Source organism: Prunus dulcis, chromosome 2 (genome assembly GCF_902201215.1).
Source record: "Prunus dulcis chromosome 2, ALMONDv2, whole genome shotgun sequence".
In the NCBI taxonomy this organism is placed as follows: Eukaryota; Viridiplantae; Streptophyta; class Magnoliopsida; order Rosales; family Rosaceae; genus Prunus; species Prunus dulcis.
The window spans coordinates 20597667-20610483 of record NC_047651.1 but is presented as its reverse complement, the minus strand read 5'-3'; the positions used below and the strand labels follow the sequence as shown (position 1 = coordinate 20610483).

At 35.2% G+C, this 12817-nt stretch overlaps 2 protein-coding genes across 2 annotated transcripts; both read left to right on the top strand.

The window, feature by feature from the left end:
* Nucleotides 1-6660: 6660 nt before the first annotated feature.
* Nucleotides 6661-7856, top strand: LOC117619195 (LOB domain-containing protein 1-like). The gene is made up of 2 exons (XM_034349087.1): nucleotides 6661-7099; nucleotides 7365-7856. The coding sequence occupies exons 1-2, from the start codon at nucleotides 6749-6751 to the stop codon at nucleotides 7692-7694; spliced, it is 681 nt and encodes a 226-aa protein (XP_034204978.1). The 5' UTR covers nucleotides 6661-6748; the 3' UTR covers nucleotides 7695-7856.
* A 2262-nt stretch (nucleotides 7857-10118) lies between these two features.
* Nucleotides 10119-12504, top strand: LOC117617962 (ATP synthase subunit d, mitochondrial). The gene is made up of 5 exons (XM_034347602.1): nucleotides 10119-10367; nucleotides 10920-11001; nucleotides 11814-11878; nucleotides 11973-12059; nucleotides 12142-12504. The coding sequence occupies exons 1-5, from the start codon at nucleotides 10197-10199 to the stop codon at nucleotides 12241-12243; spliced, it is 507 nt and encodes a 168-aa protein (XP_034203493.1). The 5' UTR covers nucleotides 10119-10196; the 3' UTR covers nucleotides 12244-12504.
* Nucleotides 12505-12817: the final 313 nt, after the last annotated feature.

The window sequence follows — 12817 nt, the reverse complement described above, 5'->3', positions numbered from 1 at the left end:
TAAGGTGAAAAAGGTCAATCATTGTCAATTCATACAACCATTATCTCCTTTCTCTCTATCTATAAAGGGTCTTCTGTTGTAAGGGGCTTGTAGCTTAAATGGTTAAGAGCATTTACCCTTATACCCGATATCTTAGGTTCAATTCCCCATTCTCTAATATCGCTTGTATCGAAAAATAAATGTTCTGTTTTTTATACTTAGAAGAAATTTTTTTGGGTCATTTGGGTATTTACAATGCCAATAATTAGTACTGTAAAGGCAGACCAATCTTTATTCTTTTTCATTTTTTTAGGCTTTTTTTTATAACGTGTATATATCCTGTTGCAGGTACTCTATTGTCCCATTGAGAAATTAAGGGGACCTGCATGAATTATTACTTGGCTCTCGAAGTTTCAGAAACCCCATCTTAAAAGCTAGAACGCAGCCAGAAGAACCCTCTAGTATGAAACCACCATGAGATAAAAAGATTAAGTTATTCTTAGCTAGCTAAGCTCAAAATATCCACAAGTATGCCCAGTTGGGGTAGGAGAAGTGGCATCCAACGTTTTCCTCCTGGGATTGACGTGTGATTCTGATCCAGTACCAAAGCATTCACATGGGTTTTTTCTTTCTGGTGACTATAGAAACAAATAAAGCTGCTGGTGTTCCACAATTCAACCACATTTTCTGAGCAATGTGCTAGCAGGCACCATGATTCAGTGCATGCATGATGCATGACATTGCACATATGATTGGGAAATTAATACATGTGCAGAAGTAATCTTAATTAGCACAAAATTTGACTAACTAGATTCAACTACATTCATGCACATTACTCTAAATTAAGCAGTATTTGAGTATGAGAGTAGGGTTTGTGTTCTAACAAAGTAGAATGATAGAGACAGTCGCACATCTCTGATGTCGTAGGTAATTATCAATCGTTCATGATTGTGGTGCTAGGTGGGTGTTAATTAGGGCAGTAGCTCACACGTGTAAGATGAATTCTAATCATTAATGCATTGCATACAATGAATGTTAGAAACAATCTCACATTCGTGCTAAGAATGCGACCAATCGTTAATGCATGTGAATCTCACAAATAAGAGATTCAATAAGTTATAGACTACCGAAAAAATAATGAAAATTAATGAAGGATCAGATCATATCATATGTATCCCATCAGTGGTTGCTCACGTGTTACATCCATCTCCTTTCCAAAAGAAAGGTCGATGATGATCTGAATTCGTAATTGCATGATCAGAATTAATAAATTAGGAATTAAGAAAGCGTGTGAGAGTAATGAGGAAACCCCACACATCTATTAACAGACGACACAACAAAGTCCAACTAAGCATAGCAAAGCAAGCAACCACGCGTGGACCTTTGTTCGATTGCTTGCCAATAAATATGGACGACAGTCTGCAAAGTCCCCCCTACATCTAATCCAATCTAGCTGCTTTGCATGAAAAATAAATAAATAATAGGAGCACAGAATATTCTTGTCTCTGGAATTGGGGTCCAAATCACTCAGCTGGCTTTGATTAAGTTGTGCTAATTTTTCGGGAACATAATTATTAATGAAGATTATTGAAGCAAAGCATATCTAACCAAAAAAAAGAATAATAAAAAATTAATAAAGCATATATGCGTAATTTTTTTTTTTTTTAAAGTTCTTAAGAGGAAGGCCATGCAACTAATTATTCTAGACATAAATCTAACTATTTTTTTCCTATACATTGCAATTTATGCCACATACACGGTTTTGTGAATGAATGATACATTTTTTACTTCGTCATAATAACAATTTTTAAGAGCATTTACAATCAAGCACCTAAATATAGGCGTTACTGGGCCCAATGTTGTTTTTCTGTTTTCCGCATATAAGCTTAGTTTTACAAGCCAAATTAGAGTAAATCAAATATTAGCCCACCACTTTAGCTAGAAATAAACCCATCAATGCAACCAATCTCTACACTTTCCTCTTTTCTTTCACCCTTTATTTTTTTTCTATGTTTCTCCTTTTCTCTCTTAATTTTTCTTCATCTCCTCTCCCCCTCGTGGGTATTGAGGTTTTACGATCAAGCCAAGATGAGTGATGGCGAGGTAGATCTGCTGCCATGACCAAAAACAAATTTAGCCCATCCTTACAAAAATTCCTAGTTTTGCCATTGTCTGCAATCATATTCCCTAATTTTCAGTTAAAATTTAGTTTAAAGCACTAGAAAACTATTTTAGCAGCTCTCTATCAAACTCCAAGCATACTCTCTAATTTAAAGAGTCATAAATACTTTTAATATTTTTTAAATTCAATTTTGAATAAAGTAACAAAAATAATTAATTTTAAGAGCCAAGCCATTCTCTAAAATAAATTGTTAAAATATTATTAAAATAAAGGATCGTTAAATTATAGGGAGCCACTAAGAGTCCTTTATCTCTCCTCAGATTTAAAAGCTCCTAAAGGTCTCCCTAAATTAGGTGGTGGATAACAAGCATGATTGGAATTGTATTTTTTAAAATCCTCCCTAAATTTTGTTTAAAGATGTGTTTTAGAGGCTGCATTGTAAATGCTCTAATTTATAGCATATTCTTAGTTCACTTTTTTTGACTTTAACATCGAATAATTATATCCTCAATTTTAGGGATTAAGTTGAGGGTACACATTTGTAGTTTTACTAAAAATTCAATTATTCAAATCCTAATCTCATGCATGTGACTTTTAACCTATAATACATGATAGAAAATATATCCAATATTCCTATAAAAAAAAAACAAAAACAAAAACAATATAGCATGTACAACGTGCCTACAAAATTGTCCACCTTTAAACAACAATAAGTTGTTATTAATGTCATTCTTATTACAGTAAGTGACTTGTAACTTAAATAATTAAGCAATTATCTATGCATTACAGCGTCCATTTTTGAATCCTCTTAACTCAATACCAAACCCAAAAAAACCAAGCCACCCACGTGGCACATGTGGTGTTAGGCTGACTGTACATGTCATGGTTTGATAATCTAGCCACAATCTAGATCAAATTGACCATATTGTTTTTTGCTTTGGTTTGTCGATTGTTTCTCTTGTCCTTTTTTTGTCGTGTCTACTTCTAAGTTGGAAAGATCAAGCGACTTGAATATTAGTTAGTTAGTTTTTTTTTTTTTTAAAGACTTTCAGAAAATGAATCTATACAATTTATTGTGTTAAATTATTAATGGTAGTTGTGGTACATCTACTTTGATCGAGATCATTTCATTAATTTTCACGTTCCAAAATTACAAAAAAAGAAGAAGATTCCAGACCATTTCCGCCACCAACATCTTTCTTCGGTTTTCCTTTTGTTTTTGTCTCTTCAGTTAAGTAAGAATCACGACATAATTAAGCATCATCTCAACAGTTCAAATTTGGCCAAGTGAAAAAACAATTGAGCGAACCAACAAAACACATGTACTTTTTTTATTTGTAGCGAACAAGAATTTGACTAGGTCTTCATCCAAGGAATAATAGACAGTGCGTTGTTTATTTGAGATTAAATGCATCACTAGCGAACCTGGGAGAGAAAATTCATAGCCGCCGCCTCTTTTGGGGTAGCGACTATCATTGTGTTTTTTGTCCCTTTTCTTCCTCTATTTTCCTTCCATCTCCACCTATCCTTTTTGCTTTCCTCTCTGTTTCGTTAACTATAGTTTATGGTGTAATTCTATAATAGATCTATGCATATTTATTCTTTATTTTTTCGGTATATCTGATTTATTTGACGAGGAGGAAAGTCAATTAGTGCGGAGTTATTATTTTTCAGTACTTGTAGATATTGGATTGACTTTATAATCACGGAGTGTCAATCCGGTTGATTTAATTTCTTCATTTTTAGAATAATTCGCAGAAATTTGTTTGTTTCAAATAATTCACTTGATGCTTCTAACGACCAAAATTTGCTTCTTAAGTCTTTCCTCAGTAAAGACCATAGTTCTTTTGCTCGAGACTTCTATGAATTTATATATTGACGAGGACTGACTGATATTCTGCTCTGGAAAAAAAAGTATACATATAATATTTAAAAGGAAGTGGAAGATTATGATAATATATTTTAAGAAAGAGGATGATTTGAACCTTTAAACGGGGGGAGGGAAAAGACTTTGGTTGGGCAAAAGCCAAAATATAAGACCAAGGCTAAAGGTTGAGACTTAAACAATAAAAACATAATTAAGTTTTGAATTCTGAATTTTACAACAACAAAAATGCGTGGGGAAAGAATATATAATGGTGCCCAACTGCTTCCACCACGGCCACGTTACAAGACTGACTCTTTTTTTTTCCAAGTGGAGGGGTGGAAATTATAGCAAATTCAAATGGTAATGTCACTTTTAAAGTGTCATAATCTTTGGGACTTTGAACTTCTCTCCAAGACTCATTTTCTTGTTCTCACCCAACTCTCGAACTAAATAGAACAAAATTATAATCTAATCCCTTGGGCGCACCACGTTTAAGTAGTTGTGGCAGCATGCGATTTGCTAGTCATGTTATATTGGTAACTAGAGAGAGGCAACTCATTTTGTCATTTTAATCAACGAAGAAGAAGGGAGGAAATTCGAATCTCGGGATCTTTTTCAACATTGAAAAGAAAAATACTTGTAGATACATAGTTGATGAGAAAAGTATATAACGCATTTACTAATATCTATATTTCTTGTAAAGATGAGACTCACTAGTTACCTAGGTAGATTTAATTTCACACATTGAGAAACTTTTTTTTTAATCATCAATGTGGTCAAAACACATATATCAATTATCCACGTTAGGGAGTGCTATGACTTTTTAAAATATCTAATGGCTTCCATGTTTTAGGCGATTACATATGTAAATTTTTTGAGTGTAACCGTCACATATAGTTAATTTTTATAGACATAAGGTGTAATATTAATAGAAATTGAATTTCCGAAAATGGGAAGCCCCATGAGGTTCATACCCCCACGTTTTTTTAAACATACAGTGGTATAACTAGCAACTACATTTTTAGCTAATAAGTCAAAAATGGCAACAATGTCCTAAAAAAACCTTGCATTTCAATCATATATGGACAGGTACCATGTATGTAATAATAGGATCCCCCGCCGATTCATTGTAGAGGAACCACAGAACTGTGATTGCATCAGCCAGGTGAGAAAAGAAGACCTAGCTAAGATGACGTGTAGGTTAAGCGATGACCAATACCTACTTATCTTTGACTGTTTATTATTATTAGGATAAATTGTAATAATTGTTGTTGTTACAGATTCAGAATTTTAAAATGAAGTCGATTAAATTTACCTTATGTGAACAGGTTTCCCCTTAAAGGGTGTTATGGGTAGTCTCGGGTGAGCTGTCCTAGAGATTTTGGGTCAATGACTTATATCCCAAAAAGAAGTTATGAGTAGTCTCACATCACTAGGTATCCTTTCTCAATTTGTTGTTGTTTTGTGTGTGCAAAAACTATGTAAACAGTACTGGATAAGATAAAAGGTGAGGAATGAGTGTTCATTTTTGTATAGGATACTTAATTATGACTGAATTGCATGTGATCTTCTAATTCCTAAATGGCATATGTGCATGAATGTATGCATGCATCCATGCATGTTGTTCACGTGAACTGTTCATACCACATGCATATGAGCACAAGTTCCTCTCGTATGGACATGTAGCTATATACAGGTTGTCTGGCCACCATCTGGTGCTCCATGTGATGTCATTTTACAGGCGGGTTTTCCTTAATTAGGTTAGTAATGTCCCCAATGAATATGATCTTCGATTCGTCAAAGATAATGCATGCGTGTTAGATGAGAACTACTCCTATAAGGAGGCTAGCTAGCTAGAGCAGTGATTTAAGCATACATGGTATATGATCATGTTAGTTCTTAAATATCACTATTACTCGTACAAGTCGATGTTATCGACATAATATTGATACTTTATTTACATTGTATTAAGATTATCTAAGACAGTTGACTATTGCAGTGTATCGAGATAATATCGATATAATAAAATTATATTACAGTAATAGTGGTATTTGAAAATAATTTCATGACATGAATATGCATAAGTATGTCGTAAATTAAAACATACGGTTCTTTGAATTAATATACACGTCGACATGCATAGTTACGAATTTGGATGCACCTATAGACTTGGACACCTCTTCACACTAAAAGTAACCTGAAAAAGTCAAGGTTGGTTTTTGTATTTTATTTTAAAAGTATCTAATATCAATAAAATAATAAAATTAGTTGTATTGTATTTATTCAAAGTATTATTAGACAGCTTTTATTCACAGAAAAGAATTGATGGGAAATAATAAGTCGATTCTAATGGTAGTGTGGCATCCAATTTAAAGCATTACGTGTATAACAAAATCTCCAAAAACCTATTTTTACCCAAAAACCAGAGGACCAAGAAAAGAACAAAAATGGAAAGACCTGGAAATTACAAGTGGCTGCAGCAACATGTGGAGTGATTCCTTGAACAAAACTCAAAAGAAAGACTTAGGCAAGAACATAAAATTTTAAAAATAAATAAATAAAATTAATGCAAGTAATTTCAAAGGGATGACGTCATCTCACTAGATTGATGACACAAATGGCATTGACAATTTAGATGCTCTCTCTCTATATATATGTATGTGTACACATAGAACTCAAAGCAGCTCTCCAATTCAAGCAAAGCAACATTGGGCCCTCCTTGAAAACTTCTACCTCATATCTCACTCAATTAAACAAAGAAACAAACACAGCAGCAAGCAATGGAATTCAACACTTCAACTCCCTCTGCTTCTTCCCCTCCACTTTCAATATCCCAGCTATCTTCTCCGACTGCCTCATTTCCCTCTCCTAATAATTCTCTCCAATTATCTAATTTATCTTCTCCTAATTATGCTGTTAAGAATAATATTAACACTAATGTTAATAATCCAACCACTCCTTCACCACCACCACCACCTGTTGTTCTTAGCCCATGTGCTGCCTGCAAGATTCTTCGCCGGAGGTGCGCGGAGAAGTGTGTTTTAGCTCCATATTTCCCTCCTACGGAGCCCCTCAAGTTCACTATTGCACACAGAGTCTTTGGAGCTAGCAACATCATCAAGCTCTTGCAGGTAATAACAGATTCTGTAAATTATTCATTATTTTTAATATTGGGCTCACATCAGAAGGTAACGTAGGTCATGATCGGGAACCTTTTTTCAGGTAGGTCATGATCGGGAACCTTTTTTCAACTTTCACTTCGTGAAAGTACACTCATTTTGAAAGTGGGTTGTCTCTCACTCATTAGTGCGAGATTTTATTTATTATATTGTCAAACTGTGAATTTAAACACGTGTGTTCTGCATATTAAAAGTTACTTGTGTGAATTTTTTTTAGGAGCTTCCAGAGTCTCACAGAGCAGATGCAGTGAGCAGCATGGTTTATGAAGCCAATGCCAGAATCAGAGACCCAGTGTATGGCTGTGCAGGAGCAATTTGCCAGCTCCAGAAACATGTCAGTGAGCTCCAAGCCCAACTGGCCAAGACACAAGCTGAGCTTCTCAACATGCAATGCCAGCAGGGCAATTTGATTGCTCTAATTTGTATGGACATGACACAATCCAAAGACCCCATTTTGCAGCAGCAGCAGCAACAGTCTTACCTTGACACAAGCTGCTTTCTGGATGAGACCAATTTGGGCACAGCTTGGGAGCCTCTGTGGACATGAACAGTCATTTGGGTCATGGGTTGATGTTACATTTAAGCTTAACCTCCAATTGCGGACGAGACATTGAAAAATATACTTTGAAAATTTCTTCAATAAAGTTATCATTTGTTAAGGTTTATATATATAAATATAAATATTACATATAAATAAATATTCTTGTTATATTTCTTTACTTCTTGTAATATAAAGGCTGTCTTATTCTTAGTCTTTGCTGATTAGAATTCTTGCATCAATTCAAAGCAATGATTTTGTACCCTATTATATACATATGTAACATATATGTAATGAAATAGTCTTTGTTGTTAACATGTTATTACTATATCTTCACCTGCAACTTCTTTTAACTATCATTCTTCTTTAATATATTCATAACAAGAAATTTGGGAGGCAGACAACAGAGCACCTTACACACAAAATTTGTGATGTTTGTTCAAGCTGCACTAGATGGGATAGGATCTTGAAGTTTTTTCCTTCCGAGCGATAATCTAAACAACTCTAAACTATTATGTATGGAGTGGAATTTGAACTTGAGTACAGTAGAGCTAGCAGGTTAAAACGAGAAAAGCAAATCATGATTTTTTTGTTTGGTTCTGGGGTGACCAGAGGCCCAACAAAGAAAATAAGGACAGGGCCTCCTCCTCCCATGTGCACCTGGGGAGACTAAGAATAACTCCTTGATGGTAAGTTTTGATGATAACCAGGCAACGAACAGAGAGCCATGTGCAAAATTTTCTCTAAAATTAATGAAGGAATGAATTAATAGTCAGAATTCCATTTTAGGGTTTTACAAATTACATACACATGTGACACACGCAATGATCTGTGAGTAACGACACAGTAAAGCTTTTATAGTCAACCAACGTTGACTAACAGATTCACAACTTCTATCCCAAAATTCTGTTTCTTCATCTAGAAAAAATATCATTTTCATGAAGTTGGTCCTGTGGAATTACGCTTAGTTTGCTAACATGTTCCCATGTCCACGTACCTCATCGTTCTCCAAGTTGTCTGTGACTGGTTACGAATGTGAACAAACCACAGATTTTGAATTTCTGGCCAATAGATGCCAAAAATAATACTGCTCGACAATTTCTTAGTCCTCAGTTCAAACACACGTGTCTCACTTGCAGATCATATTAAATGCATTCCTCCAATTGATGAAGAGAAAGATTAACAGGCAATTCCTTCCTAAAACTGGCGCTGACCACATCTTGGGATTAATCTGTTCAATGGTTCATATGAAGATTGATAAAAATGAGAATCACAAAAAGACTGATAAAAGTACTAATCTTTAGCCTTTTGAGTGCATGTGCATGACCACAATTTTGGAAGTGTGTATAAATTCTCTAAAAACTAACTCGTGTGTACCAGTTTTTCCTCTCAGTCCAACCTTATGCCAAGGGCTGCTCATGGCAACTTCCATCTACCTTCATTTTTCTCACTAAATATGGTTTACTAGCAAGGAAATGAAAAACAAGTTGTTGAAGGTGGGCTAGTAATTATTTTGGTATTGAAATGTGGTTACATGGTATAATTAGTTTTTTTTTGTTTTTTTTGTTTTTTTTTTGTTTTGAGAAATTCATAATTCAGTCAAAAAAATCATTAGTCACAAAGGATCTATACAAACTAGCCACAAAGAGCCATTACAATAACCGAGCAGTCTAACATCAAAATAAAGACAATCTGGTGCGCCTCCACTAATAATCAAGAAGGATCGAAGAAACTTTAGCATAAGCATCCCAACTAAAATTCCAAACTCGGAATAATCAAAAAGAGATGATAAGCTTGAAAAAACCAAGTAATAAAATACAAATAAAACTCTCACAAATGAGATATGAAAATCTCTCACAAAGAAGAGGTGAAAAGCTCTCACAAAAGAAGAGGTAAAAATTACACAAAGAACCCAAAAAGTCTCTGTGACTTATTTCGAACATAAAAAAATAATAAAAAAGATGATAATGGTGGAGATCCGACGCAGAGACGCAGCCACCTGTGGTAGTAGAGACTCGACACAGTATAATTAGTTTATATATAGTAATATATGTAGATATGTATTGATTGATAATATACTTTAAAAGTTTGACCCAAAAAAAAAGAAGAAGATAGTATACTTTAAAAGTGAGAATATCAATCATGTCGAGCACTCATATTATACCACATAACCGTAACGTATTGAAGTACTCAGTCAAGGATTGGCACCGTATAATCGAAAACTGATTCTTGACTTGGCCCTCGAATGACCGAAATCAATATCATGACTTTGCATTTTCCAATTCTATCATGATAGATGGGCCTCCCTTGAAACATTTTAGCCCAATTTATTACCAAAAAACAAACCACAACTAGTTCAGGCCCAAAAAATAAGAAGCAAAGCCCATGACCTATAATTCCAATTCCAAACCCAAAGCCACCATTTAGTTACCACAGCCGATGCTGCAGCAACAAAAGGAGCATCTGATCGTCTGATTCCACATTGTTTGGCGAGCGAGAAAGCTAGAGAAAATGAGCGGCGCCGGGAAGAAAGTTGCCGATGTGGCTTTCAAAGCCTCCAGGAAAATCGACTGGGAGGGCATGGGCAAGCTTCTGGTCTCCGATGAGGCTCGCAAAGAGTTCGCCTCTCTTCGTCGTGCCTTCGATGAGGTTAACACTACCCTCCAGACCAAGTTCAGCCAGGTCTGCGCACTCCCCCATCTCTCTCTCGCATACAAAAACACTCTCTCTATTTTTTTTTGGCGGTGTTTCGTTATAATTTTTGCTAAGATCTCTGTGATATCTAGCTGTGTTTTGCCTCATTTCTAAGCTTATTGATCTGGGTTTTCTAAAAGGAATAGTATTTTGTTGAATTTGGGGTTTTTTTGTTTGTTTATTGGGTGTTATTTGGTTGATTGGTAAAATGGGTCTGTTCGGTTTTCTCAAATTTTTCTCCTTTTTTATACTGATTTTCTTTAGGGGCTAGCTCGTTACTAAATACTGATGTAGATTTTAGTGTTGAGCCTTTTAACCTGTTAAAGCTGATCTAAATGGACGAACTTGGATAAATCTTAAATGGGATTAGAAGAGTTTGTTATATAATCATTCTTTATAATGGGAAATCACGGGGAAACGGATTTATACACAATTGTATCTTTCTGAAGATATGTTATTGGTTGCATTTAGTTCACTTTTGGACGTTACTGCACTGATGTTTTAATCTATTTTCTGTTTCCAATTCTCATTTTGTTGCAGGAACCTGAACCTATTGACTGGGAGTATTATAGGAAAGGAATTGGGTCTCGCTTGGTGGATATGTACAAAGAAGCTTATGACAGTATGTTTTCTGACTACTTAATGAATGCATTTCAGAAGTATAATACTTCCATGAATCAATCTTGTATTACATTAGTTGCAGTAACACTTACATACTGATTACTGAGGTCTGGTGTTGTGGAATTTTCGATTTGCATCGTTCTTTGAGCTGAAAACGTGGCACATGGTATTTCATACCAACGTGGTTGCATTGCACTCTTTCATGCGATACCATGTGCCAAATAGATGTAGCCTTTAGGGGCTATTGTTTGAATTTAAATGTCTTCTCCTCTAGTGCTTTATTTGCTTAGACTTATCAACAATGTGCATGTTTATGCTTTCGTTAACAAATATAAGGTACACAACCCTTCCTTGATGAGTTGGGTTTTAACAAACTTCTGTTGTTTACTGATTTGATAAGAATAATATGTCCTGTATCTGCTCACCCCCTAAACGAGGCTTAGATTAAACTATATTATGACTAGTAGAAGCATGAAATTATATTTTAATAACCTGTACAGAACCAGCTCTCCTCTAGATTTATAGGAAGTCTCATGGGAAAGTATTTTCAGCTGCTGATGTACCATTGTAGAATGGTATATATAATTGTATTTTGGGCTCTTGGCTATGGTTTTCTCCTAGTAATTTTAGAAACACATGTTCATCGGAGACATCCTTGTTCTAAATATTCCAAATGTTGTTCTTGGTAAATGTTGAGAGAATTACTTTGGGCGTATACAAGATAGAGAACAGTGCCTGGGTATTGGCCTTCTCATCTATATTGTCATGTCTCATGTATCTTTCTCTGAAATCAAAACAACAAAATTGTTGCAGGCGTTCAAGTCCCCAAGTATGTAGACACAGTCACTCCTGAATACAAGCCTAAATTTGATCAATTGGTTAGCTCTCTCTCTCTCTCTCTCTCTCTCCCCCCAAGTATATGTACTACCTTCTAACTTCCTGAGGAGTTTTATATGTTACTGCGGAGTACAGTTGGTGGATCTAAAGGAAGCAGAGGAGAAATCTTTGAAGGAATCTGAGCGTTTGGAGAAGGAGATTGCTGAAGTTCAAGAATTGAAGGTAATAGGGATTGTCCCAGGCTAAGCCACTATACTTGTAGAATGTATAGTTTTTCACACTTTTTTTGTTTAAATCTCTACAGAAGAAGATAAGCACCATGACTGCAGATGAGTACTTTGAGAAGCATCCAGAGCTGAAGAAGAAATTCGATGATGAAATCCGAAATGACTACTGGGGCTATTGATGACATTCAAAGGTTTCAGTGTTTGGCAATATTTGCTGGGACGTGTCATGTTTCACCCTTTTGTTTAATAATAAGGATAACCAAATTGATTTTGTTTGTAATCTGGTTACTTTTGGTTTGAAGAATTTGAGCTTAAATAGAAATCCTTACGAGGGGCTTGTTTTCCAGTAGGCCAATACATCTCTTGACATTTACATAAAGGCAGTGTCCGAATTTGTGAATGCTTCTGTTATATCCAGAGTTATATTTTTACGTATTCAATGTTTCTCGAGTAAGATGTTGTTGTCCAGTAACTGTCGATTTCTTTGGTTTCATTTGATTTGTGAGCGGAGGCTCTCGTCAAGCCTGATTTCCGGTTTGATAGTATGGCTAAAACCTCCAAACTCTCTCTGTCTTCACACTTGAGCTGAGCACTCTGCGCACCCACACTTGAAGAAGTCTGGCATGCTACAACAGTCATTTCTCTTCTCTCCGTTATAACTTGGGATTTAAGTCTAAACTTCTTCCAAAATTGAGAAAAGAAATATCACTAAATTATTAAATTAAAGGAAATAAAGAGAAAATCCTTCTTGTT

Bases quoted from the DNA above. Each gene is read 5' to 3' on its own strand.
- LOC117619195 (XM_034349087.1), top strand. From the start codon at position 6,749: ATGGAATTCAACACTTCAACTCCCTCTGCTTCTTCCCCTCCACTTTCA. The intron at 7,100-7,364 runs GTAATAACAGAT...AATTTTTTTTAG, and splicing joins ACATCATCAAGCTCTTGCAG to GAGCTTCCAGAGTCTCACAG.
- LOC117617962 (XM_034347602.1), top strand. From the start codon at position 10,197: ATGAGCGGCGCCGGGAAGAAAGTTGCCGATGTGGCTTTCAAAGCCTCC. The intron at 11,002-11,813 runs GTATGTTTTCTG...AAATTGTTGCAG, and splicing joins GTACAAAGAAGCTTATGACA to GCGTTCAAGTCCCCAAGTAT. The intron at 12,060-12,141 runs GTAATAGGGATT...AAATCTCTACAG, and splicing joins CTGAAGTTCAAGAATTGAAG to AAGAAGATAAGCACCATGAC.